This window comes from Canis lupus, chromosome 1 (assembly GCF_048164855.1).
Source record: "Canis lupus baileyi chromosome 1, mCanLup2.hap1, whole genome shotgun sequence".
Classification (NCBI taxonomy): Eukaryota; Metazoa; Chordata; class Mammalia; order Carnivora; family Canidae; genus Canis; species Canis lupus.
Window position 1 is genome coordinate 59291253 of NC_132838.1, and position 26788 is coordinate 59318040.

The window sequence follows — 26788 nt, forward strand, 5'->3', positions numbered from 1 at the left end:
TCCCAGTCAAATTGCTTTAAGCAACACGCAGGCATTCTCATTATACACCATGAGTGCTTTCTGACCCTTGTTAGCAAAGAGACCCATCAGGATGGAAAAAGCAGCAAAGTAAACACTGTGGACAGCACGGGAGTATTAAGGCGGGCACATCCTTCCTCAGCATCTCAAAGCTCCAGGTCAGATAAAATGTAGGCAAAAGTGTGTGTGCGGCACAGAACATGAAGTGTCTTCTGATGGGCTGCTGTTGACTGGGGAGGACCACAGAGCACACATCAGACAGCAGCCTGTGCCCTGCAGTGGGGACAGCAGGCCTCCACCTGACCTTGCCTTGTGTGTCACAGGCATGGCTTTAAGGCTTCCTCTAGTACCCGGAGGATTCCTTGTTCTCTTTGCTTAGGCAACTAGGCATGAGTATTTCTTTGCAGTAAATGAGTTAAGCAGCCTAGAATATAAAGAATTTTTGAAAAGAAAAAAAAAAAGAATTTTTGTTTGGTTGATTGGAGTTTTGTTTTTGTTTTTGTTTTTTAAAGAATGCTCTATCAGGATAAGTGCAGCATCCAAAACTGGGAATCATCCTATTAGGAACCCTGATTCAATTTTCTTTCTTTTCTTTTTTCTTTCTTTCTTTCTTTCTTTCTTTCTTTTTTTTTTTTTTTTGTCAATCTATAAAGAGAAAAAAAATCAAAACTTTCTGTCATTATTTCTAATATTCAGCATTTATCCAGATTAATCATAATGCATGCCTTTCTGTTCCCTTTTGGGCTTGTGTGCTAAATAAGACTGTCCATACAATGACAAAGGTATAGATTTACAAAGATGAATTTTAAAATATTTGTCATCTACGCCAAGTCAGACTATGGGAGCCAAAACCAGAAATTGAGAGGAATTCAAATCCTTTTTGCAGGATACCCTACATGAGGTCCTCTTCTGTCCCACTCCCTTCATTGCCAAATCCTGTCCATCCTGAGTTTATGAAATGTCCTGTGTCAATCTGATCTATCCAGACTCCTGCATCCTCCCTCCCAATTTGTTGTCTTGTCATTCTCCTTTGACTGACCCCAGGTTTGTAGATGACTTTTAAAGTTAATGATTAAGGATCAATACTATGACTTCCCTTTCAATGAGTTTTTGTTTGCCATTTGATGTATGAGAAATGATACTGGATTATCAAGGTTTCTTTTTTTTTAAGATTTTATTTATTTATTCATGAGAGACAGAGAGAGAGAGGCAGAGACACAGGCAGAGAGAGAAGCAGGCTCCATGCAGGGAGCCTGATGTGGGACTTGATCCCAGGACTCCAGGATCATGCCCAAGGCAGATGCTCAACCATTAAGCCACCCGGGCGTCCCTCAAGTTTAAAGCTAAAAAATTTGAAGTACATTGCTGGCACAGGATGACTTTTTACTGTTTATTTCTTTAATCTGAAGCGTCTCAATAATTTAATCCATCCATTCATTCAAAATAAAAACAAAGAACAAAGAACACTTAGTAGATGTCGACAATGTGCCAGGCTCTCTACTTGACACTGGTCAAGAAAGACACAGTCCCATAGTTAAGGGAGCAAGGCAATTTAATCAACGATTACCTAAGAGTGTTTCATATATGATCATTGATTATAAGATAGTGGTATAAACAATAATGACAAAACAGTAATCATGATAACAAAGGTAACTAGTTGCTTGCTAGTTGAATGCTTGTTGCAAGGTAGGCATCGGATAAGTGCTTTACATGCTTTATCAAGTTTAATCTTTACAGCCACGCTCTCTATAGCTACCTGTACGTAGGTAACAATTGTTAGCCTCACTTCACTAATAAGGGAACTTGGACCTGAGGAGGACAACATACTTATCCAAAATGACAGCTAGAAAGTAAGGGGAGGGGATCCCTGGGTGGCGCAGCGGTTTGGCGCCTGCCTTTGGCCCAGGGCGCGATCCTGGAGACCCGGGATCGAATCCCACATCAGGCTCCCTGCATGGAGCCTGCTTCTCCCTCTGCCTATGTCTCTGCCTCTCTCTCTCTCTGTCTCTCTGTGACTATCATAAATAAATAAAAATTAAAAAAAAAAAAATTTAAAAAAAAAAATAAAAAAAAAGAAAGTAAGGGGAGCTAGGATTTGAATCCAGCATGTGGTTAGAAGGCAGTTCTAACCTTGAGGCCCCATTTGTAATCTCCTGGCCCCCAGCTGCTGCAGCAGAGGCCCGCTCACCCTTGCAACCCGCAAAGCTCTTCACTTGAAACTAGGGACGTGTCAGAGGAGTTTGAAGATGAAAGTCATTAATAAAATTTTTGAAATTAATCGGATGTTGGGGACAAACCCATCTTGTTCTCCAGAGTTTCAGGCAAACACTGCAGCTCTCCAATATAGAATTTCAGGAATCAAGTGTGGGGGGTAAATTGGTTTTCTGCGATCACCTACCATAGTGCTGAGTGGTCTTCTCCTCCCATTTCATTTTACCAACAAATTCATGAATCAAAGAATAAAGCACACGTCTTTTCATTGGGAAAAACCGAATTGGTCGTTTCAAGTTCTTTAAGTGAAGCTATTACAAGCTGAGTCTAATCTATAAATCCCCCTCAGGAAGGACTATCCCATGGTTTGAATATGAAGAAGAAAGGAATTGAAAGGCAAGATGAAGAATGATCTAGAAAGAAAATCGGAATATGATCTTTAGTTTTAGCTACCTTGCTGCTGCTAAAGAGAGAGAGAAGGAGGAAGATGTAGAAGGAAGGAGGGAGAGAGAAGGAGGAGAAGAAGGCGGAGAAGAGGGAGAGGGGGAGGAGGAGCAGTAGCAGGGGAGAGGAAAAGAAAAAAGAAAAAGAAAAAACCACCACCATAGCGGGGCTCTTCACCTCAGAGATGTCTTTTCTACTGTAGCTGTCTTTGAACTCTTACAGCCTTGCAACTTCCTTTATAGACTCTCGGGATCCTCTTCTTGTCTTTCTAGCAGTTTTTCGTTCTTTTAGAGTATGAGCATGAAAAATAAAATAGGAAAATCCTATCAAATTGGTCTTCTGTTTGCCCGTGGATGCCGCACGCGGTGAAGGCTGGGACGACAGCTCTTGACTAAAGTGAGATTTGGCATATCACAAGATAGCCACAAAAGTCAGTAACAGTTCCTACGGGGAAGACAAATAGTGTCTGAATCAGATTAAGGCACAACAAGAGCACCCAGTGCAGCTGTGTCGGGGAGGGGTTTGGTATTGATGGCTTCATTACCACCCTTGTTTCTCCTGGGCTTAACAAAGCCACAACCAACCAACTCTTTGTTGAGAGATGTTGGAGGGGGGTGGTTTTGTTGTGTGTGTGAGGGGGGGGTTGTTTTAGTTTTGCTTTTAACTTGACGTATTTTAATTGGTGCTTCACTAGCTCTCCCACGTCAAGTACTCAGACTGGCACTTTTGGGGACATTAGCTAATGTTCTTCAGGGTTCACCACAGAGCCGAGAAAAAAGATAAGGAAAATCAATAAGACCGAGCTAGTGTAGGAAGAGAACATTCCCTCTCCATCAAGGGCCTTGGCCAACCTGTCAAGCTGCCGGCTCCTCTGGGACATGCTCGGCTCTGGTGCCTGTGTGCCTCCTTCACGCCCAAGTGGCCCTGCTGGGACCCGCCCATTGACCTCGCTGTTGTGTTGTTCAGTTTTCAGGCCTTTATCTCCTGTCTTTCTTCACCATCCTCATCGGGCTGGTGCTCTACTCGTCCACCTCCACGTACGTAGCCCAGGACCCCCGTGTGTACAAGCAGTTCCGCAATCCTTCAGGACCTGTTGTGGACTTACCGGCCACGGCTCAAGTGGAGCCCTCGGTCACCTACACCAGCCTGGGCCAGGAGACCGAAGAGGAGCCCCACGTGCGCGTGGCCTAGGGGGTGGCCCTCCCAGCCCATTGAAGTCCACGCCGTGGCCACGTGCTTGCCCTCCATCTCTGTATTGTACATAGAGAAAGGTATTTATTAGGTGCGGTTTGCACAGGTGGACTGCAAGGTAGCAAATCTGAAAGCCTGTAAGGGGCATGCGCTCACCATCGCCGGAGACGCAGGCCCCGAGCCACCTGACTTAGAGAGACGCCTAGCTAGTATGTATCCTGATCACAGCCCTCCTGCATTAATTACTGTGAAGACTTTTGAATTAAAAGCAAGTGTTATTATTATTTGTATTATTATTGTTACTCTTATTACACTAACGTTCAGGAGGCTGTTTTGTACTCCTGATGAGAACTATTTGCCAGACCCACATGTAGTTAACACAAATCCCACTTTTCTATGGCAAGTCACTTTTTAAGAATCATACTTTATTTTTTTGCACAGTCTGTATGAGTGCTGCACGCCACAGGAGCTCCACCCCTGAGACGTTTCCTTATCCTAGGGACCTGGTGGCTAATGGTTTCCTCTGTTACCTGTTGGATTGCCTGCTCAATAATATTTTGTGCTGTGACCCTTGTGGGGAGGGGCAACTGACCATATAATTCTCTATTCTAGGAATAGATATAAAACAAACACTTGAGCCTTTTTATATTTCAATCTCTGATTACTCCAGGCCATTGCCTTTCTGTTGTGCCACGTGATTCTGCTGATGAAGTCCCTGTTATAACAGGATAAGGAATGTTTCCTTTCTGTGGCTTATAGGAAACTCCAGAAATAATATCATGTATGTTTAGGGTAATATATATATATATATATATATATATATATATATATATATATATATATATTAAATCTTTCTGCCCCTCCCTATATCTTCTCTTCCAAAAATTTATTTGATCTTACCTTTAATTCCTAGATTTCTTTAGTGATACTATGGAAATTACTCAAGTCATTGGAAAAAGCCATGGCCCTCTTGCCCTCTTAAATTGTGTGACACCCTTTTTAAAATACACCAGCATGGAAATTACCTTTATTGTGGAGTATCATTGGTTGTGTAGCCTCCCAACAAAGTCAAGGTGCTGATGTGGAGCAATCTCTGACAATAGCTTGATGGATCTGACCACCTCGTAGTGATAAAGATGTCGTGAATGAAAAAGTTTGGCATTTTGGTCATATTGGGCCTCCCTTCAATAGCAGAATATAGCCACACCATCTTCTTAGGGACACAGAGAACAGTGCAGGGTCCTACTAAGGCATTGAGGGATATGTCACTAGTCTAATTTTGTTGCCCTTAATGTAACTTTTTTCAAACACATACGAAAAAAAAAAATCCAGCAACACCACAGACCTCGACAATCTGGAATAGATTCTATGTGTCAGTATGTGAAATAGTCTTTAAGGTTGGCTGGCTTCAATGCCTTTCAGAAAGATCCGCCATGGGGTCCAGGGTTTGTAAAGGAAGAATAAATGCTTATGAAACTGTAGGCAGTTCAGATCAACACATCTTAAGCAAACAAAGCAAAACACCAGAGGGGTCCGTGTGAAGTAGGACAGGTTGCAGCCCCATGGGGATTCCCATAGAGCCTGCACAGGCCTAAATCCCAGGCAGGGGAGGGAGCATGGCGTGCTGGTAGTCAGCACCAGATGGCCTCTCCACCCGCCTTCTACCCAGGGGGTGTGGTCCTGCCCCTGGAGAGGGGGAAGAAAAACTATCTCCTTGGATATAAAGATTTGATGGTCATCACTGTTTAGCCCCCTCAGAAATGTGTTTTCTTTTCGGAGGAAAAAAAGAAAACAAGAACTATGTTAAAGCTATATCAAGTCAAAACAACCTGCCAGTGTCTGCTCTCTGCTACCTTTAAACCAATTAAATACCTTTCTCTGACTATTTTGTCCATTCAGATCTGAAGACCTTTAAAGACTGTGGTTTTATTTTTGTGTTTACATTCCTTCGGTTGGCATAATTTGCTTGATTTATTGCATCCTTAGTATTTATTTTAAAGCCAAATGTTTTAGACTTTTTTTATTCATTTTTATGACACTAATTTGTAGACGCTTAGTAAAGTCTTATGAGAAATAAGTGGATGAAGCTATTCCAAGTCAACTCAGTGGACTGGGAATGTTTTTTTAAAAATTTTAATTTCAAAAAAGGTTTGCAATCAGCGGATGGCCAAGAGCAGCCATCTGGCTTATTTTCTAGGCTATTTTAATTGACTCCATTGTATGGAATCCCAGTGTGAATGTTAAGGTGAACTCACCCTACACCCTCTATCATCCAGAGTCCTTGTGCACAAGACTTTCATGTCACTGGGGTACTTCACTGTGTTCATCCGTCTCCAGGTAGAAAGGCTGGTAACATAGTGACCTGTCCGAGATCAAGTGTTCCAGATTGAACAGGGTGGGGGTAGGAGGGTGGGAAATAGCACAGAACAGATTCTTCTGTGTTAAAACACTGGTCCTGCGGGAGTGGGGTGGGAAGTGGGATGTACGACAACATTATCTCTAGCTCTTTTCATTTTGGAAATCTCACAACCTCAGTAGACACCAGCCAACAGCTCCTCCTTTCACCCCTCCGCACCTCCCACACACCCCCTACCAGCGCGACTTCAGCAACTTGTACACAATTGGATCCTGTGATCAAACCATAGGCCACTGACGGTAAATGCAGGTTCTCACTTCCTCCCTGAAAACCTGCCCCTCGGAGGGGGCGGGTCCGGGGGGGGTGGGGTGTGGAGACAGTGCTCGCCTGGGTCACACCTTCCCACTGCTCCAGACTCTGTAATACACAACCAGGTAGACCAAGCAATGGAAGAATTTGCACCACTGTGTCCCCCGAAAACCTTTCAATGTTTAGTTTAGATATTGCTAACTTGTGCTATTAACCTTTTGACAGGCGTGTAGTATTGTTTGTTTTGGGTTTGGTTTTGAGTTATAACCACTTAGGAGTCCCCAGCTAGCTACCAGGACAGATTTTACCCCATGGGTAGGATTCTATTGTCAAGCCACACCACAAAGCACACTAATCCAGACACCACAAATGGAAAATACGAACCCCCCCTCAACAAAAAAGTAAAAGATTTACACCAATAAGTCGAACAAACTTTCCATTTTTGATATTTGCATGCTCCCCCATGGACTGGCTGTGGCAATGTAATGCCTGTATAATGTTTTCAAATAAAAATAAATGCTTTATGAAAGCACGGAGTTCTTGGTTTTCTTGAGTGTTTGTCTGCACTATGGCGACCAGGGAAGGAGCTCCCATGGGATGCCGAAAATAGCCACCAAAGTAGATAGCCGGGTCCATGTCAAAATAAACACCAGAAAGAAAATATTTCCAAATTAGGAAGGGCACAGTTGGTCTCAGAGCTGAAGCTTTGAGAAGCCAAATTGAGCAGGGTTGTAATTTGCAAAATTAATTTTTTAACTGACCACTGAAGGCGGCTCTGGGTCTACAGCCTCCAAGCCCAAGTTTAAAACATACGTAGGACAATAGAAATCCACTCCCCAAAAAACAGGTCTTATAAAGGAGAAAGTTCCGCGTCCACTGCCCTTGACACAGTGCCGGACCGAAAAGATGAGCCCCCTTCCAGAACACAGCATTTTTTAAGCAGGACTGTCTATGTTTCTGCCCTGGACCCACAACAACACCTTATCGGTGTCCTTCCTCCACTAACTGCAGCCACCAGCAACCCCTTAAGGACTTGGAGATGATGTGTATGAACTCATATGCTCTCTCCATGTACGTTCACCATCACACCTCAAAAATTAAACGAGCTGCAGAGACTGTGTACCTGGGTTATATATTTAAAATATTTTTTTAAAAAAAACACATTTTTTAGGAGACTAGGAATAACTGCACACTGATCCTTTATAGAGTATTCATAAGTTGAACTCCATTAGGATCTACCTTTATAATGACAACAGTATGTACTGAACACTAATAGTTTGCTTGAAAAATATGACTCAGCTTAAAAGAAAGTTTTTTTCCTTGAAAAAAATATAAATATTTCTCTCGTGTGTTGTTTATTTAGGAAGTTCTTTCATCGAAGATGAAATACTTTTGAACTTCAACCCCAGCCTATGTCCAAATGCCCAGTAATTTTAGATAATTGGAGTCCAAAGAGGATACGCAATAAACGCACAGGACATGTTTACTCTGTGTCCCCAATGAATTCTAATTTTCTTAAAAGAAGGAACTTGGTTTCTCAAACGCTTGGAAGTTCTTGCAAAGGTAAGATAAGGCAGCACTTGAATGATTTTTGTGACTATTAGCATGAAGAAAAAAGAGAAACAAGTAAACCTCAGCAGGAGAGCTGTAATTTATTATATTGTCTCAGTGTTCCATAGGAAAACAAATTGTAATGTCGAAATAACAGGATCTGAAACCAGATCCATTTTCAGGGAAACATCTTGCACAGGGAAAGCACTTGTACATCTTTTTTTTTTTTTTTTTTCTAATGGAATCTAACGTCTAAACTCAAAATAGAAAATACAGGAGTAAGTTTTCTATTACAAAATGTTCCCTTTTTTCTTCCACTACTTGAGAGTACTTTTTTCTATAAAATTCCTGTTCTTGGAAAGGAAGAAATCACTGGTCCACTTAAAACGCACCCTTCTGGGGAGTTTATTTTTATAAACCCTTACAATGTTTACCCCTTCAGGTTGGCCCTGGGATAAAAAGGCAACGAAGTGAAGTTCTTTTTTTTCCTTGCAAATAGTGTTTTTGAATTTATAACACTGCTTCTTAATTATGTACACTGTTCTTTTTTGCTTCCTTTCTTGCTTTTTCTTTGAATTCCTTTTATTTTTTTCTTTTTCTGTCTCTTTCTGCAAGCCTAAACAGAGGGATCACTATGGGCCACCTAGGCGGTGTCTCTGCCCTTTATTGTCTATGTGGTCAAAAATGTTTAATTCAAAAAAATTATAATACAGCTGGGAAATCCCACACCTACCAGATGGCCTTACATCAGTGCCTGAAAGGACAAGCCATTGTGTGTCACTTTTCAGACAGCCAGACAAGTCGCGTCCAAACACGACTGCAGCCTGATTAACAAGGAAAACTAATGATCAGAGGGAGCAGGTCTCTGGGAATAGACTAAAATTAGCGGCTTCCATCTGGATAGACAAAGGCCTGGTGTGGGTAAGACTAAAATCTATCAAATGAGCTTGTTCACCCAGCCTTAGCGTTAGAGCTGGAAACAATCCCATAATGCTTGAAGGATAATTTCAGGATAGATAAAGATAAATATTACTTTACACAATGGGGAGTAATCTTCTTGAACTCATTACCCCAAAGTGATGTGTTAAGTCACCTAATAGATGGGGGAACTACAATAAGGCATTAAGTAGGCTGTGTAATTCATTATCCAATCTGTTAACGCTTTCAAGAGTGGAAGCAGACACTATTAATAATGACGCCTGGACAATAGATATGGGCCCAGTCTGTCCCAGGCGGATCTGAATGTGCGTTCACCCTGGCTGTAAGAGATAACACTGGCACGTCCCTCACAGTAGGAAGCTGGCAGCGCAGTGGATGGCCATGTCTTCTTGCCACTAGATGTCACTGAGGTAGAGCATCAGGGTGAAGCCATCCACCTGCCCAGGGGGGCCAGGCTGTTCTTGGATTCCTACTCCTGGAAGGCAGCACATGAGGCTAACCCAGGCCGTAGAACTACTCAGAAGCAAATTCCATTGGAAGCTGACACCTCCATACATTTCAAGAAGTGCTGTGCGACAAATAAATTCATGCCTGAATGGATGCATACCCCACCTGGGAGGAAGAGGTAGATTCCTAGATGCAGAGGAACCAATGCCTCGTGACAGTGGATCAGAACCCTTCAGCAGGTCTGCACCAACGCGTTCTCCAACAGCGTCCACCAGGGTCATTTCTGCCATGTTTTAACAAGGTTGGGTCTCGTTCGTGCCTTTCTTGGCCTTGTCTTGGCAGGCAAGGAGAGTAATTGCCATAGCACCTGAAGAGGTTTGATAAATTTTAAGTAATAGTAATAATTGCAGTGTCACAGATGGTTGGCCACTTGCCAATTTCCCAGCAAAGGAGAAAAGCAATAAAGAAAATCTACTTGTTCTTAAAATGACTACTTTTCCAAATGAAATTACCAAAGAGAGAGGAAATGGGCTAATCACTGGAATAATCAAAACAGTCTCATTATGGGACTCCCTGTGAGCTTTTGTTTGAATTCTCTAATGTAGTTTTTGGCATTAAATAGGATTTTAAAAGCTAAATAGGTCACACATGCATACAAATGGTTGAGTGAACCACGTAACTGCTTTATGCGCCCCAAGATTATGCCTATCAGGCTGCATTTTAATTAAAAGGAAAATTGTCAGGGATAGAGGACAACTTAATGTGGGGGAGTTTGGTGTCACAGTTGAAGGCTGAGACTTGACTTGGCATTTAGTTTTCAACTCATAATCATGACCTCCAAACAACAATGGAATTCATTTTCATTTTAGCCAAAAGCTTAGATGCAGAATTGGAGACCTGGAAGGAACACTGGAAGTCATTTTGTTCAAAATCTCAAGTCGTTTTCTGACATGTAAAGGTGGGGAAGGAAAGATGGTTTAGCCTGGAGAAGCTACATAGCCTTGTTCACCACTGGCGAGCAGAGAAGCTGTACAGCAGCACAGAATTGGCATCCCCAGTTAAAGAGGCTGCCCTGGGATCATTGGAAACCAGAGTCACAGGGTTAATGCAGATCCTTCCCATTCAGGGCTCAGGCAACCTGGTCCTTAGGAAGATCCCTGTTTCCACCCAAGTGCAATCCCAAAGTGAAAAGAAAGGAAAAGAGTTTGTGCCCAAGGTAAATGCCTTTGCCCTTCTGTAGTGAATCTATTAAGGAAAATGCGCAGATAGGAAATTGTTTCTCTGCTAATTGTTTCTCTGCTACCTCAAAACTCAAGTGTAAGAGGGGTCTTTGGGATGAGCATTGTCCATGAGACTCCCAAAAGCAGACGAGCTACTAAAAGCTGCAATGGTCCATCTGTAAGTGTTGTCCTAGGCTTAAGCGCTCACTGTTTTTATGGGGAAACATCTCCCTCCAGAAACTCACTAGCCATCGCTCCTATATTCTCCGATGACCTATGGTAGATTAGCATCACTAGGAGGGCTGCTGCCCTTGAGAAGCAAGTCATCCATCCTTGAATAAAGACCAGACTTGACTCTAAAGTGAAGGAGCTTCTACGTTCCTCCTGACTACTGGAGCAACATAAATCACTCGGGTGACTAGACCTCATGAGGCAAGGATGGGGTGAAATAAAACTCATCAAGCAAGAGATCATGATATTAGAGCTTTGAAATTTTTATTTTTTTATTTTTTTAAGATTTTATTTATTTACTCATGAGAGACCAGAGAGAGAGAGAGGCAGAGACACAGGCAGAGCGAGAAGCAGGCTCCATGCAGGGAGCCCAACATGGGACTTGATCCCGGGTCTCCAGGATCACAACCTCGACTGAAGGCAGCACTAAACTGCTGAGCCACCTGGGCTACCTGAGCTTTGAAATTTTTAAAAGTAAAAGTTGCCCCTGCCTTCCCTGAGTGCATGTTGCTCTCATGCAGGAACCACAGTCTCTTAGAGCCCTGGCGGTTCTATGGGCCCACCAGCTCCTACTCCTGGGTTACCAGGGGGTTTTAGTGAAAGTGCCCTTCTACTATTTCTCTCTTGGTTGATTGAATGCATTGCTTCTGTTTGTAATAGTCTTTTCTTGATTCTTTTTTTTTTTATTTTTTAAAAAGTAATCTCTATGCCCCATGTGGGGCTCAAACTCATAGCCCTGAGATTAAGAGTCACATGCTCTACTGACTAAACCAGCCAGGTGCCCTTTGATTCTTGACATTGTAGAGAAATGGACTTTTTATGTACTAATGCAATGCTATGAACAGAACAACATTATCATGATAAAGTAGACTATCTTCCACAAGGTACAGCATAAGTCCCATGTATTTCAAATGAGAAGGTAGTAGCATCTGCTTTTTGCAAAAATATTATTTCTATCTACTCCCCTTGAAATGATTGTCCCAGCTTCATGGCGGCATTCCATGTTTGCTGCCATCTTCTCAGCTTGATTTTTCTACTACACTAGTTCATTTTTGATGACTGCTTCTTGGAGCATTTCAGAAAAAAATTTTTTTTTTCTTTAGGACTTAACTATATTGGATCTTTAAAAAAAAACTGTTTAAGAAGAGGAGCATGCATGATCATATCTCAGATGGTGTGTCTAGGCTATGTGCACATTTGTTTTTTAAAAAAAGAATAGAATTAGACTTTTTAATATGACACTGCATATTTATTAAAACACTCTGGGTCCTAAATAACAGTTACTTTAAAATCAAATCATGGTTTTAAAAAATTAAAAATCATTATATTTCCAACATCTTTACCTGTCAACACTATGCTTCAAGATTCCCACATTAGTGAAACACTGTGAAATGAAATGCCTTGCTGCTGGTGAGGCTGGTTCATGCCATCCATCCTGCGGAATAAGCCAATTTTTCTTCAATGGGGTTATTAGCTAATTTAAATTTTCTTTCTCTCACATTTTTATTTCCAAAGTTGCAAAAAAAATTGTTTTTATACCATTCTTCCATTCATCCAAAGAAACATTCTTGAGAAGAAGTTACAACCAGCTAGAATAATGTGGTAATAATAATATATAGCAAATTATTCACTGCTACCTTGATTACAATGAACCAAAAGCTTTTCTTTTTTTCTTAAGTGCTTTATACTTAGAATAGACTAATAAATAAAAGTATTAATTTTAGAGATGAAAGTCTGAAAAATAAGGCATTAACATTAAGCTCCCAAATAAAACTAAAGAGAAGTTTTGGTTACAGTCAGATGTTTTGCAACAACCAGCTTCTGCCCTTGACTGGCCCACTTACAGCAAATGGACAGGTGTAGACCAGAGTCTTAACTCAGTTCAGCTCACATGGTCAGTCAATGTGGTAAAACAGGTGTTGGCAAAGCTATGCACCCACACAGAGGCAAAGTCAAGATGTGAGAAGAGAATTCGAGTCAAGTGAAATTATCCAGGACACCTTATATTAGCCATGGACACTGGTTATAATACTCCTATTTGGACTCACTGCAGAAGATTCTAAACCCTACCTTCATGAGAGAATTCGAGACTATCATTCAGTTATTTGCTTACAGATTAAGTTCCATTTGAGTTATGTACACTAGATGACAATTTTCTGCAGGATCGGAAATTCAAAAAATCTTCCACTTCTACTCCTTTGCAACTTGATCTACTAGCTATGTCTATTTTTACCTTAAAGGGATTTGTTTCTCTTCATGTTCATCACTTGAACATCTTCTTCCACCTGTCAATCTCCAGCAAAGTTGTGAACTCAGGGCTTCAAGGTTTTTCTGGGAGGCCCAAGGGCAACTATTAACAAGACCAAAGACATTGACTTTGTCCACCATCCCATGGCACATGTGGTTCAGAATGAGATGAGTGCCTGAGAACAGAACAGTCAGATTACATTTCTCCTTCCTGAACACAGCTAGGACTATACTTAGGATTTGATTCCACTGAATGACCTTTTCAGCTGGACAAATGAAGCCTTGGAACATGCCAAACCTAACTTTTCCATTTGCATCTCCAGTTGCTCTCTTGATTAAATCAAGCTCTGGTCCTCTGATATTGACAATTGGCAATGGATGGAGACCCTCCCATCACTCAGGGATGATGTGGAGCTGCACTAATTAGTGTTAAATCTTTAAGGGGAGGATGAAGTTCAACGATGACCATCAGACCTCAAAGTCTCTTCCTTTAGATACTCTTTGCTCATTGTCAATCTCAGAGCATATTCATCTGAATTTTTAGGAGAGTCAAAGCATTTTCTTTGAATCTATTACAGATTGCTATGTAGCTACAGTTACAACCACTGTCATTTGTTGTACTGTGTGTTAGGCACTGAGCCTTGTAGCGATTGTCTCATTTGATCCTTGAAACAAGCCCATGGCATGAAGTGTAAAGTGTATTTTAGTTATTTTGAGGAGTGAATAGAGGCATAGATGGATTACATAAAATGGCCAAGTTTGTACAACGAGCAAGTGATTATGAGGCCAAGATTCAAATCCAGGTGTATCAGACACCAAAGACGTCAGAATACACGATTGTACAAGATGTCTCATGATACCTCAGAGAAGGATTTAGTTGACCAAACCTTTGAGGAGCTGAACTCAAAAATAGAGTGATGAGAAGCATGTGGGAGAGATATGAAGTGACTGTGTATCCAAACAGAGAAACAGTTATATTGTAATGATTACGTTAGTAAGAAACCAATGCCAATGACACTCATAGCTCATCGTTTTTATGGGAAATGACAAGCAGATTCTCTTTTGTGCAGTACCCACAGCAACAGATGGCCTGAAGGAAAGAAATAATTCTACCCGCCAACAGGAGAAATTCTGACTTGCTCTGGAAGTAGGAAGATGCAGTCGGGGCAATGTCTCAGACTTCTGCAGCAGGCTCCATTTCCACCTGCCCAAGGAGCAAATGTCCCTCCTCATGCCCTCCCCCACACAGACATTTTACCCAGGCCACATCCTACAATTATTGCTTTATCTGCCTGCTGCTTAGCTTTGCAGCAGCATTTGGCACAGCCAACCACATCCTCCTTCTTGAAACACTTCTTTCCCCTAAAGTTCATGGAACCACATTCACCTGGCATTCCTGTACCTCATAGACCACTCCTTCTTGGTGTCATTTCCTCGATCCTCCTTCTCTTCCATGATTGTAAACATCGGTGCTCTCCATGGCTCTGCTCCTCCTCTGCATGTCCGTTAATCAACACTCGGTAATCATAGCTTTAGATACTGCTTCACGCCGATGGCACACTTGTATCTCCAGCCCAGACCTCTCCCTGCCTGCTCCACAATTCTACTTGGACGTCCACTGGGCCTCTCAAACCTAACTTCTCCAAAGCAGAGCTCATGATTCCCCCCATATCTGCTTCTGCTCCAGTCCTCCCCACCTCACTTAAGGGCACCATCATCTATCTGGTTACTTGAGCCAAACATCCCAGATTCATGCTCGATTTCATCCTCTCCATCAGCATCCACATCCAATCCATCAGCCAGTCTTATCCTATGGCTTGTGTTCTGAATCTGACTACTTGCCCAGTGTTTTGGCCACCCTGGTCCAGCCCACCTTCCTCTCTATCCTGAACTATGGGAACTGCCACCTTGCTCTCCCATTTCTACCACTCTACAACCCAGTCTCTGCACAGCAAGGTCTATACTAAAATGTACATTATATCTTGTCATTTCCCTGCTCAAACCCCTCCAATCTCTTCCCATGGATGTTAGAATAAAATTCAAATGCCTTATCATAGTTCTCCAGTCTCATGAGATGTGGATCCCACGAAGCTTTACAACTGCACTTTTTCTACCCTCTTCTCACTCACTGACCACACAGGTACCACATCCTCCTCCCACGGACAGAGTAAGGCCTCGGTGATCATCGGCCTAGGATGCACATCCCCTCAATCAGCACAGCTCTGGTGCATCTCATTTGGTTTCAGTTCAGATGCTACCTCCCCAAAGGGCGTTAGCCTCACCTCGGGGCTTACTCTGCTTTTGTTTTCTTCATGGCCTTCCTGCTATTTAAAATAACCTCTTAATGTATTTGTTTCATTACCATATTCCCCACTAGAGCACCCACTCTGTAAGACTGGAAGGAATATTAGATAGTTATTTTTGTTTGAAGCAACAGAAACTGGCTCTGAGCAGATTAAGGAGAAAGAGAATTCATTGAGAAGACTCTGACTCTTTAAGGTAGAATTTGAATAGTGTTCATATTCCTAGTACCACCTGAATATCTTTGAAAGACAAAACAAGGCATATAATCACCAACAAGCACTTAAAAAAAAAAAAAACGTAAATAGCATTTTAAAAAATATTCAGTCCAGGGCCTGTGTGGCTCAGCTGGTTAAGCATCCAACTCTTGAACTCAGGGCTTAAAGAATTAAAGGAAAAGTAATGAATGTCAGGAAAACAGGAATGTGTGGAGATAAATAATGGGCAACCCATTCATCATTTCAAATATCCTTCATAATGTCCTCATGTTCTGACTTTGGGATCCTTCAAGAATTTTCAAAATTGGCTCAGGTAATGATCTCAAGGTTGTGAGACTGAGCCCTGCACTGGGCTCTGGGATCAGCACAGAGTCTGCTTGGATTCTCTCCCTCTCCCTCTTCCTTGCCCTCTGCCTGTCCCCCTGCTTGCTCTCTTTCTCACTCTCTGCCTCTCTCAAATAAATAAAATCAAAAAAAAAAAAAAAAAAAAAGGTTGTCAGAATCCACTCCTAGAGTTTCTGATTCAATAAGATCAAGCCCCAAGTTGGGCTATACTCAGTTCGGAGTCTGCTTTAGATTCTCTCTCTTTCTTTATCTCATTCACTCACTCTCTCTCTCTCTCAAATAAATAAATGAAATCTTAAAAAAAAAAAATTCAGTCCCTTCACAAATATATGGGGGAGGGAGGTATATGAGTGACTTTGGACCTGGGAAGACTCATGGCCATTTATCTAAATATGGGCAAAAAAAGAATCCTTAGAGAAGGTAAAAATTCCTGTGTAAAAAATATGAAGTAAGACAACAATAATGAATCTTTTCTCTTAAATAAATTATTCAGCTAGAAAATTAGACACCAAAATAAAAGAAAATCAGAAAATTATTTATTTGGGGCCTGGTGGCAGTGGACTCTAAGCTTTGGTTTAATAAAACATGAACTCACCCTTGATATTGTAGGGGAAGAAAGAGTTTTTCTTGACTCCCTTATGAACCCTGGCTGGGTGTGAAAGTTAAGCAGACAAAGACAGGTTAACAAGAGAAAAGTATGCAAATTTATTTAATATAAGTTTTAAAAAAATAAGTTTTATGTGACACAGGAGCCTCCTTAAAGAAATGAAGAGTCAAAAAAATGGTTACACCTGAGTGTTTTCATGCCAGGTTAGATGAAGAGTGGACAGTCATGGAGAAAAGGATAGAATAAATTAGGTATAAACTAAACGTAATAAGTGGGAGGAATTCAGTAAGGCCTGTTTATTTGGATCCTTTTCCCTCAATCTGAGAGACAAGGCTGCTCCTTTCTTCCACGTACAGCGAGGGCACTTCTCACGTGAGAGTCTTGCAAACTACTTCAGGGGGAAAGGGCAGGTGAAGGTCAGAGAGACTTTACTGCTTCTGACCTTTTCTCAAACTTCTTCAGCTTAAAATATTCAATATATCAAGGTGCCATATTTTGAGGTAACATGTTCTGAACCCTGTCAGTAACGAACTTGCAATTTATTTTCAAATAAAAAATGCAAAATTTAACTGAAATGATAAAGGTCTTTCCTGAACAGCATATGAAATTTCCTTATTTAATAATAGCTCTTTCCAGATGCTCTTGATATTCAACACAATATACTTTCTGGAAACAATAATGACTGAAACACAAAGAGTCTTTTGTGCTAAAGACCAATTATTACAGTCCTGCCATAAGAGGTTTGAGGTCCAGTAGGCTGGGACTGAATCTTTTCCCTACGTGACAAAGTCTGGGAAAAACTCAAAGAAACAAGATTTCCTAGTTTTATGAACCAAATTTGATTACCTTCTAGCAGTGCTGATGAAAACCAGTGAAAAGAGATGTCAGCTTGACTTTCATTATGAAATAAACACACCCTTTACATGGAAAACAAGATTCTGCAAAATAGTTAATAAACATTCAAAAATACAAATTTTGAAAAGCATTTTCATTGCCATGTGATTCATCAGTTTTTACTCCCAGAGACTCTGGCATCATGCCAGGAGATAATCATCTCCCAGAATTAAAGGAAAAGTAATGAATGTCAGGAAAACAGGAATGTGTGGAGATAAATAATGGGCAACCCATTCATCATTTCAAATATCCTTCATAATGTCCTCATGTTCTGACTTTGGGATCCTTCAAGAATTTTCAAAATTAGAATATCAAAGTGATGCTTCACTTTCTGTCATCTGAGATATGGGATGTGAATTGTTCAGAAGGAGTGAAACACTAAACATTTCATGTTAGTCAATAACTCCAGGCTTTCCCTCCCAAGATATTTTTCCAGAGAGTCTAGTAAGCAGCAAAGTTGGCTGATTCGGGTTTTGATTCCTCTCCCTTCTTCAGCTCACCCCTGACAGCTTCTAGAGATCAGGAAATGCACGCGGGCGGTCTGCAGTCAAGAGCTGTCTGTAATTTCCTCATCCTTTTCTGCCTCTTGAGAGACTACTTGAAGGAACACTTCATATTGCATATTAAGACATCAGATATTGCAATTTCCTCTGGAAAAAAAATGAATGTCGGTGCACGTTATAGTCAATCTCCTTTAAGAGTTACTTCCAAGGTAAAGAAAAAATATGACCTGGGGACAGAGGAGAAACAGAGCCAGGTAACACCATGCCTAAAAGTCAAAAAGGGATTGGGCTCATAAATAATGGAAAACAAAATAATAGTGGTAGGTTGGCATTAAATTCTAAAATGCTTGAGATACTGAAAGAATTTCCTTCTGTGCATAAATATGAAGAACCTCTAAAATAAACAACCATAGAAATAAAAAGCTAACAGAAATTTATTTTTAATGCTGTAAATAAAACAGGAATGGGAGCCTTTAGAAAATAAGGACATAGGAGCTTTCCCTTCTGTTTTACCATGTAGGGAGTTGAGAATGAAAAGCCTCCACTGGGGATGAAGGCAGGATGAGCTACCAGCTTCCAAGGCTCTGTCCCTTCCTGGCAGTGGGGACCGTGGAGAGGGAGAAGAGCCACCTCCAGTAGCCACCAAACTACTGTTTGATCCCAAATAGCCAACACCAGCTCCAGGCAGTTCTCAGGCCAGCATAAATGCCAACAGACAGCATCCTGTGCTCACATGGAAGCCTGGGCCTGTGGGACCAAATGGTGTAGTAGTGAGTGGACTAGGAGCCCCTCCAAAAGATACATTCACCCATGACCTGTGAATGTGAACTTATTGGGAGAAAGGGTCTTCGCAGATGTAACAAAATGAAGGATCTTGAGATGCAGTTATCCTGGGCTACCCAAGTAGGCCCTACATCCAATGACAAATGTCCTCACAGGAGACAGAAGAGGAGAGGGCAAAGGAGAGGACCACGTGAAAGTGGAGTCTCCGGCTGGAGTCACAGCCACAGCCATCTTTGTAAAGATTGCATGTAAGTTCCTAGAAGTTCAGGCCTAAGTTTATATTTGGTAGGATTGTCCAGTCAGCTTCACAAATTAAGACCAACTAGCATAGATGCTATGATTTTCAGAGGAGGAGAAGTATCTTTTTTCTTTACCCGTCTATGTTCTTGACTGGGACCCCTGTAACAAAAGATTAACAAGAGAAAAAAACATACAAATGTATTTAATATAAATTTTACATGACACAGAAAACTTCAAAAGGAAATAAAGACCCAAAGAAACAGCTCAAGCTGAGTATTTTTAATATTATGTTTCATGATAAGTGAAGGGTATTTCTCACATGAGGGTTTTGTGACTTGCTTCAGGCAAAGGTCACAAAACACTTCCTGCACAAGCCATTTCTCAAATTCCTTCAGCTTGAAATATCCACTATGCCAAGGTGCCATATTTTGTGGATAGCATGTCTCGAATGCCATCAGAGTCTTCAGATGCTTGGTTTCTAGTCCAGGATTTTCTACTTGATTAGTAAACTCAAGCTAAGTGTAATCTCCTGGAGGACAAGTTTCTGCCCCTGAAAGGTGTTCAAGGACCACTGTCAATGTGGACTCTGATTTTGATCATTTGTTCTGCCTCTATCAGCTCTACTAATGTGGGCCTCTCAAATTATATACAGAGTAGAAGATATCCAATTTTCTGAAGGTCCATAAATTAAAGACCTACTGGCTAACTAAATGTTCTATCTCAAATGTCCCTTGCCCTGTTACAAAGATTAGATATCTCTGGCCTGTGTGGTATGACCGGCAAGAGTAGTTTGGTACAAACTCCTGGATCATGGCTGACCTCTGTATCACTTTCTGGAGAAGTTGGTCCAGACTAAAGTAACCTTTTCCTTAGTTTTTAGTCCACAAAGAAGAGTCAGTTTTGGCCTATAGCCTCAGGATTCTTTATTATAACCTGGCTCCTTTAAGCAAAAAAGGATTTATTGGGGGGAAAAATTAGGTAACTCAGAAGCTCAATAAGAAAGCTGGAGAAGTGGGCTTGTAAAACAGGGAAACCCCAAGATAAAGACATTGTCAGAAAGCAGCTACTGCTGTCATTGCTTCTCTGGCCCCTTGACTCAGCCGCCACTGGACACCGTCACCAGTTACAGACAATGCTGCTCACCACCAACACAACTCTTGAGAACCAAATCTTATGCTCCCTCCATCTACATACCACATACTTAGATTTAAAGTTTGATTTGCAGGGGGCAAGCGAGGCCTATCTGATGGGCCTCTTTGAAGACATCAACCAGTGTGCTGTTCGTGCCAAACCTGTAACAATTAAGCCAAAAGACATCCAGCTAGCACGCCACATCAGTGGCAAACATGCTTAAGAATCCATTGTGATGGAAAAGATTGCATTCTTTTAAAAAAATTTCTTTTCTTCCTGTTATTGGTAGTTCTCAACATTAGATATATTTTCTCCATGGAATCAAAAGGTACTTGAATATATGATTGCAAGTGGAAAAACAGGGGACAGAAATCAGCTATTGGCAGTTTTTCCATTTTCATATGTGTGCATTTTTAATATAAATGCAGGAACATAAAGCATTCATGTAAGTCAAAATGTTTCAGTGGACACATTTCAGCAGTTCAACTTTATAATAATTATAAATAAACCTGTTAAGTTTTCTGAACAATGCCAGCATTTGGATTTTTTTAAGACAAGAAAATTTCTTGTTGATGGCAACTAAATGGTGTTTGTAGCATTTTTATCATACGATAGATTCCATCCACGCACTATACTTTTCTGAGTTGTCCTACGTGCAAGTACATGTTTTTAATGTTGTCTGTCTTCTGTGCTGTTCCTGTAAGTTTGCTATTAAAATACATTAAACTCTACAACATGAATTTAAGATATTAACGTGTGAATGTACACTTAGCCAAATCATGTGCAAGGAAAGAATGGAGCTCTCCAAACTCATGGATTCTCCAATGGTTCCTGTCACCCACCAGTACTCACACAGTGAGGGAGTTCCCCACACCCGAATTTCGACAGCCAAAAATCATAACAAATGAGCTAATCTTTATGGGTTCTATAGAGACTCTGGTCATTTCTGTCTTCTGGAACTTTAAATAGCACTTATATTGAGGTGCAGGTTGGAAGAAATAGATTAGATAAATACTTCCATTGAGTTATAAAGCCATATGATCTGGTTCTCCTTTTAGCTTATGCTTAACATCACTGTAAAAAGAGTACATCACACCACTAGGCCTTCCCACTTCCATAAACAGAGCTGAGCAGTCTCTTAGGGCTTCACCATCACAAACTAAAGTCCTAAACAATACTTTCTTACTTTTCGCACGACGCAGACACAGGTAGACAATGTTAACATTTCTAAGACATATTTAGGTAAATAGATGGCAATCATTGGGTTGTAGGCATTCAATCTGGGATGTTCCCTGATACTCCAGTGGTGTGAGGCCACCTTAACAACTGTGCATATCTACATTTTAGTTAGCCTTACTTCATCCTAGGCCCTCTAAAACCTCTCCTTGGACTGGCCTGGCTAGTAAAGACCTGGGCACCAGAACCACACTTCTGTGTTTTTTTCTTTTTCTATTTTATTTTTAATTTTTTATTTAAATTTGGTTAATTAGCATATACTTTTTAATTTCATTTAAATTCAGTTAATTAGCACATAATGTATTATTGGTTTCAGAGGTAGAAGTGATTCATCAGTCTTATATAACACCCAGTGCTCATTACATCACATGCCCTCCTTAATGCCCATCACCCAGTCACCCCATCCCCCTACCTACCTCTCCTCCAGAGACCCTGAGCTGGTTTCCTATGAGTATTTGAATTCAATTAATCAGCATATAGTGTATTAATAGTTTCAGAGATAGAGTTTAGTGATTCATCAGTTGCATGTAACACCCAGTGCTCATTACATCAAGTGCCCTCCTTAATGCCCATCCCCAAGGTACCCCATCCCCTCCAGTGACCCTCAGTTTGTTTCCCATGATTAAGAGTCTCTTATGATTTGTCTCCCTCTCTGATTTCATTTTGTTTTATTTTTTCCTCTCTTCCCCAATGATCCTCTGTTTTATTTCTTAAATTCCACATGAATGAGATCATATAATAACTGTCTTTCTCTACTTGACTTATTTCACTTAGCATAACATTCTCTAGTTCCATCCATGTCATTGCAAATGGCAAGATTTCTTTTTTTTTTTTTTTTTTTTTTTTTTGATGGCTGAGTAGTAATCCATGGAACCACACTATTTTTACTGAACTGATCTTTCAGGCTATGCACATTAGTATTTCTTGAAGGTTATTAATAAGAGACAGTTCATAATGATTCATTACTGTATAGCTGTCCAGATGGCTGTTGTTCATTAAACCACACATATCGTCTCAATTACAGGCCAAAGGAGAACTTTCTGATCTCAGTGTCAAGAAAAGCTGTGTGCTCTGGAGCACCTATTTTTTTTTTTTTTTTTTGTTTATGTCACAGACAGGATACTCTAAATCTTGTAATTGTTTAAATTTCTCTGGTAACCTGGCTCTGGGTGGGTTAGAATAAAATTTGAAGCCTCTGTCTAACATGTTTATAGGACTCCAAGGCATGTATTTTTCTGTACTAACCTCACAGGGCTCCACCTCATTTTCCTATCCTTAGGCAACCTGACAAATTTTCATTTATTTCAGCCTGCTGTATTATATATATTCTGTAATTCACTTTAGATCATTTTAGAAACAGAATGGAAATGGAAGGAGGGAAAGAAGGAAGAAAAGGAAAAAAGGAAGGAAGGAAGACAAGTAGACTGCCTTAAAATTCTTGACTGATTATATGTTCAGCTAGGTCACACCTAGAAGGTAAGTTCTCCAACGTGCAAACTATAACTTACTTATATATACACTCAAACTTACGGCTCTCAATTTGTAAGTTATTTTAGATAAAAATCTTATCACAACAATATGACTAAATGTTACTAAATTGATACTTGAAAATGGTTAAAATGTTAAATGTTATGTTTATTTTACCACAATAAAATATCTTTAAAGCCATCTGTTAGGATTAGAAAAAAAGACTCTCTAGTTCTACTAAATCTGAAGCTTCTTAAAGGAAATAACTGTCTTATTTATCTTTGTGATAAATTGTAGGTCCCATCAGGGTCTACAATAATAAAATGCATACATCTGGTTTGATATGTTTCTTGAATTGTGTTTCTTGAAGATATAAGTAGACTTTACATGTAGGCAGTTGCTTATGAGTGTGATTTGGGATTCCTGAAGGTTCTGGTAAGTATCCCTCCATCATTTGTGCTAACTGAACTTCCTACCATTCCTTTGAGTTATGCCCATAGTAAAAGGCAAATATCTTATCCAAAAAGAGAGGAATATTTTTTGAATGCATAATTTTTAAAGCTATCTTCCTAAGAATGTGGCTCTGGGGAAGGGAGCTGCAAAACAGGTAAATTTGGGTTGAGGATAAAGTTAAGAAGAGAAATGAAGACAGACAAAAAGGGTACATTCTAGAAGATAGCAAGCCTACAAGGTCTGGTGGGAGGGAGAATCCATATACCTTAGGGGAAAGCCATGAGCTTGTAAAGATTTTCTTTACATGTTTTAAAGCAATTACACTTAACTTGGGGCTCAAGCTCACAACCCCGAGATCCAGAGTCACACACTGCACCCACTGAGCCATCCAGGGGCTCCAAGCCATAAGCTTCTAGAAGTATAGTAAAAGTTTTCACAGTGTGACCTTGGGAGAAAGGGACATTCCAAAAAATGGGAGAGGAATGTTCTGAAATTCTGGAAAGTTTGTATCATGAATATAAAGACAAAGCTACTTTCTGCCCAGAGAAGCCTAGAATCACACAGATCATAGGATTCAGAGCCAGAAGAAATCTTAAATATCACTTAATCCCATACTCCTCTCCTAGAACTATGAAAGTAGAGATACACAGAGGAGTAGTTGGTGGCCTAACCAGGAGAAAATTCAAATCCCAAGTTGGTACCATTGCCACTGTACCCCATAACTTGCTTATCTTGAGTAGAAAATTTTTATTTCCTGACTTGTGCCTGATTATTTGATTCTAGCAGCTGGAACACCAATGATTTCTCAGAGCAATGGAGTGCTTAATGCACAGGAGGTTGTAAAAACCCATGATGATGGGTAGAATTCAAATTGCAAATTGCAGAAGGTGAAAATCCCACATTGACTCGGGAATAATATGTGTTAATCTTTCCCTGATGAAGGAGGATGATTTGTTTACATCTTAGAAAATACTTGGCAGCCCTTACTGCCATTTTGCCAAGAAAAATCTCCTTCCAACATTATTTCCACTTGGGCATTCATCATTCCAACCCCACAGGCTAAAAATATAAAGGCATCACGGGAGGGAGGAGTGGGAGAGGGGGCAAGCGTATGCCTTGCTGCGTATGCTACCATCTTATTAGCAACTCTGTCTCCCAGCATCCCAAACTGGTTTAAGCCACTTCACCAAATAGTCCCCTTGTCCAGCTTTGGTACTCATCTTACCTTTTATTGATCCTCTTCTGATCATTTTCCTCTTTCCTGCCTCCTGAAAGTGTTTTATGCGTCTCTCTAACCATCTGGTTCATTTTCACTAGGCAGAGTTGCCTCTCCCTTCTTCCTCTCTTTCGATTTCCCTCTTTGGGAAACACATTAAACAGTCACCGGTGAATCACATACACTCACTGTGTACATAGTTCTAGAATCAGAAATCCAAACTCAAGGTTATTCAGAAATACTGCCGCACTGGGGAATACTTCCAACCTAAACTCCTCTAAAGATCTGAAGTTGCAGATAATAAATTCACATGGAAATTACGACTGCTGTAAAATCTTTAGCTATAGATGTGGGTATAGCACTTACTATATTCCATAAAAACATTTGCGCTGCTTTCGGTTATTAACTCACTTAATAATCATAACAATACGACAAGGCAGATACTATTATTATCCCCATTTCCCAGAAGAGGAAACCATTGCATAGAGATGTTGTATAACTTGCCAATGAACTTGGCCAGTAATTGGTGGAGCTGGTTATTCAGCTAGACACTTCAGCTCCAAAGTCTGTTCCATTAGCCCTTACCCTATGCCATTACCACACCTACACAAGTAGGGGGAACATGATGCTTTTCCTTGCTCAACTACACCAGCTCTAATCACATTTTAAACATTAGATTCCATTGCCTTGAGGATTTAGAAATAGATATTTGTTGGCAAATGAAGGGCACCTGGGTGGCTCAGTGGTTGAGCATCTGCCTTTGGCTCAGGTCATGGATCCTGGGGTCCTGGGATGGGGTCCACATCGGGCTTCCTGCGGGAAGTCTGCTTCTCCCTCTGCCTATGTCCCTACCTCTCTGTGTCTCTCATGAATAAATAATAAAAATAAATAAATAAAATAAAATAAAATAAAATAAAATAAAATAAAAAGAAAGAAATTAGTTGGCAAATGAGCATTCTCTGTATAGGTTAAATGACCAGTACCAACCCATCCCTAGGTGGGAGAGTGGTGCTTCATCCTTCTCTCCAAGGCCCCAGCACTCACTCTCTTAGCACTCACTCTCTTTTCCTTTCTCATGAGACAACTTATGGCCATCTCCAACACCAGTCCCCTGAGACTCTGGGTTTGAGAGAAGAGTGTAAAAAAAAAAAAAAAGTTAACAATTATTGAATGCTTCTTACATGGTAGGCACTAGCCTAATTATATATTATCTCATTAAATTCTCAAAATCATCCTATGAGGCAGGCATTTTTTATCCCCACTGGATAGATAGGAAAGCAGAGAAGACTATGTGACTTCTGAAGACCTTACTGCCTACTGGAGCTAAAGGCTGGCTCCAGTGTCTGGACTTCTATCCACTAGCCATTGCAACAGGGCTGCTGCAGGGAATCATATTGCCCCTCCCCACACCAGATCTGTCACACAGTCCCTGCCACTGTGTCCCAGGGCTGGAGAATAATGCAGGAACTCCTCCCCCAGAGTCATTCCATGAGTCCCTCTAATTGTCTGCTGCAGGTCATCTAATGCAGTGTGAGGGGAGCTTGGAAACGGCTATGGATACTGTATTGAAAATGCAGTTCCTCCCTCCTTTGTGTCATTCACGCCACTCAGCATGTCTTGAGGCCCTAGGAGTCTATGATGAAAAGATTCAGGAAGTAGCTTCCTTACAGGTCATCCAAAATCCAACCCTCACTTTAGAAGCTAAGTGATGTTGTTGCCTCCCTCTCTCTGTGTCTCTTTCTCTCTCTCTTCTTTTTCCGTTTTGTGACTATATTTTTCTTTCCTTAATAAATCCAAATGCCTTAAACATATTTTCACCTTTAGGGGGATGTTAGCTGCAGTAAGTCCAAAAAAAAAAGGACTATCTCACTCTGTCACTACTTAAGGAATAAAATTTACAAATAAATTTTATGGAGGTAATCTCAATTGAATATTACACAGCCAATCCAATTAACCTAACATAGAATTAGCAGGGGACATGGTTCTTCTCTGAGCTGAAGAGAAAGATTAGAAAGCGCTACAAGGGAGATTAGCTAGATTTACAGCCTCTGACAGCTCGCTAGCATATCTTGATGTGCCTCGCCAAGAAAATGAGAGTATCGGGCTGGTTTTACATTTGTTGATATTATTTTACTCTTAGGCAAACTATCTAAATTGTACTCATTCCTTGATAGAGAAGGAGTGGGAGCAATATGATTGCCACTGAAACTTCCTTCACTGAAATTGAATT

General features: G+C 40.7%; 1 protein-coding gene and 1 long non-coding RNA gene across 8 annotated transcripts in view; one reads left to right on the plus strand and one right to left on the minus strand.

Annotated features, from left to right (window-relative positions):
* SLC35F1 (solute carrier family 35 member F1) overlaps positions 1-7058 on the plus strand; it is a 390852-nt gene extending 383794 nt beyond the window's left edge. For all 6 annotated transcript variants that reach the window (XM_072831666.1, XM_072831675.1, XM_072831682.1 and 3 more), the window contains one exon: positions 3640-7058. In XM_072831666.1, the coding sequence (XP_072687767.1) occupies positions 3640-3864 (225 nt within the window). In that variant the 3' untranslated portion in view covers positions 3865-7058. The remainder of the gene's footprint in view (positions 1-3639) is intronic.
* A 9651-nt stretch (positions 7059-16709) lies between these two features.
* LOC140636483 (uncharacterized) lies at positions 16710-24975 on the minus strand. 2 transcript variants are annotated; one of them, XR_012033667.1, is made up of 2 exons: positions 24568-24975; positions 16710-18259 (listed from the first exon to the last, which is right to left on the minus strand). It is a non-coding gene; the product is annotated as an uncharacterized lncRNA (long non-coding RNA). The 2 variants fall into 2 exon arrangements; XR_012033668.1 differs by lacking the exon at positions 16710-18259 and adding an exon at positions 18449-19214.
* Between the last annotated feature and the right edge of the window lie 1813 nt (positions 24976-26788).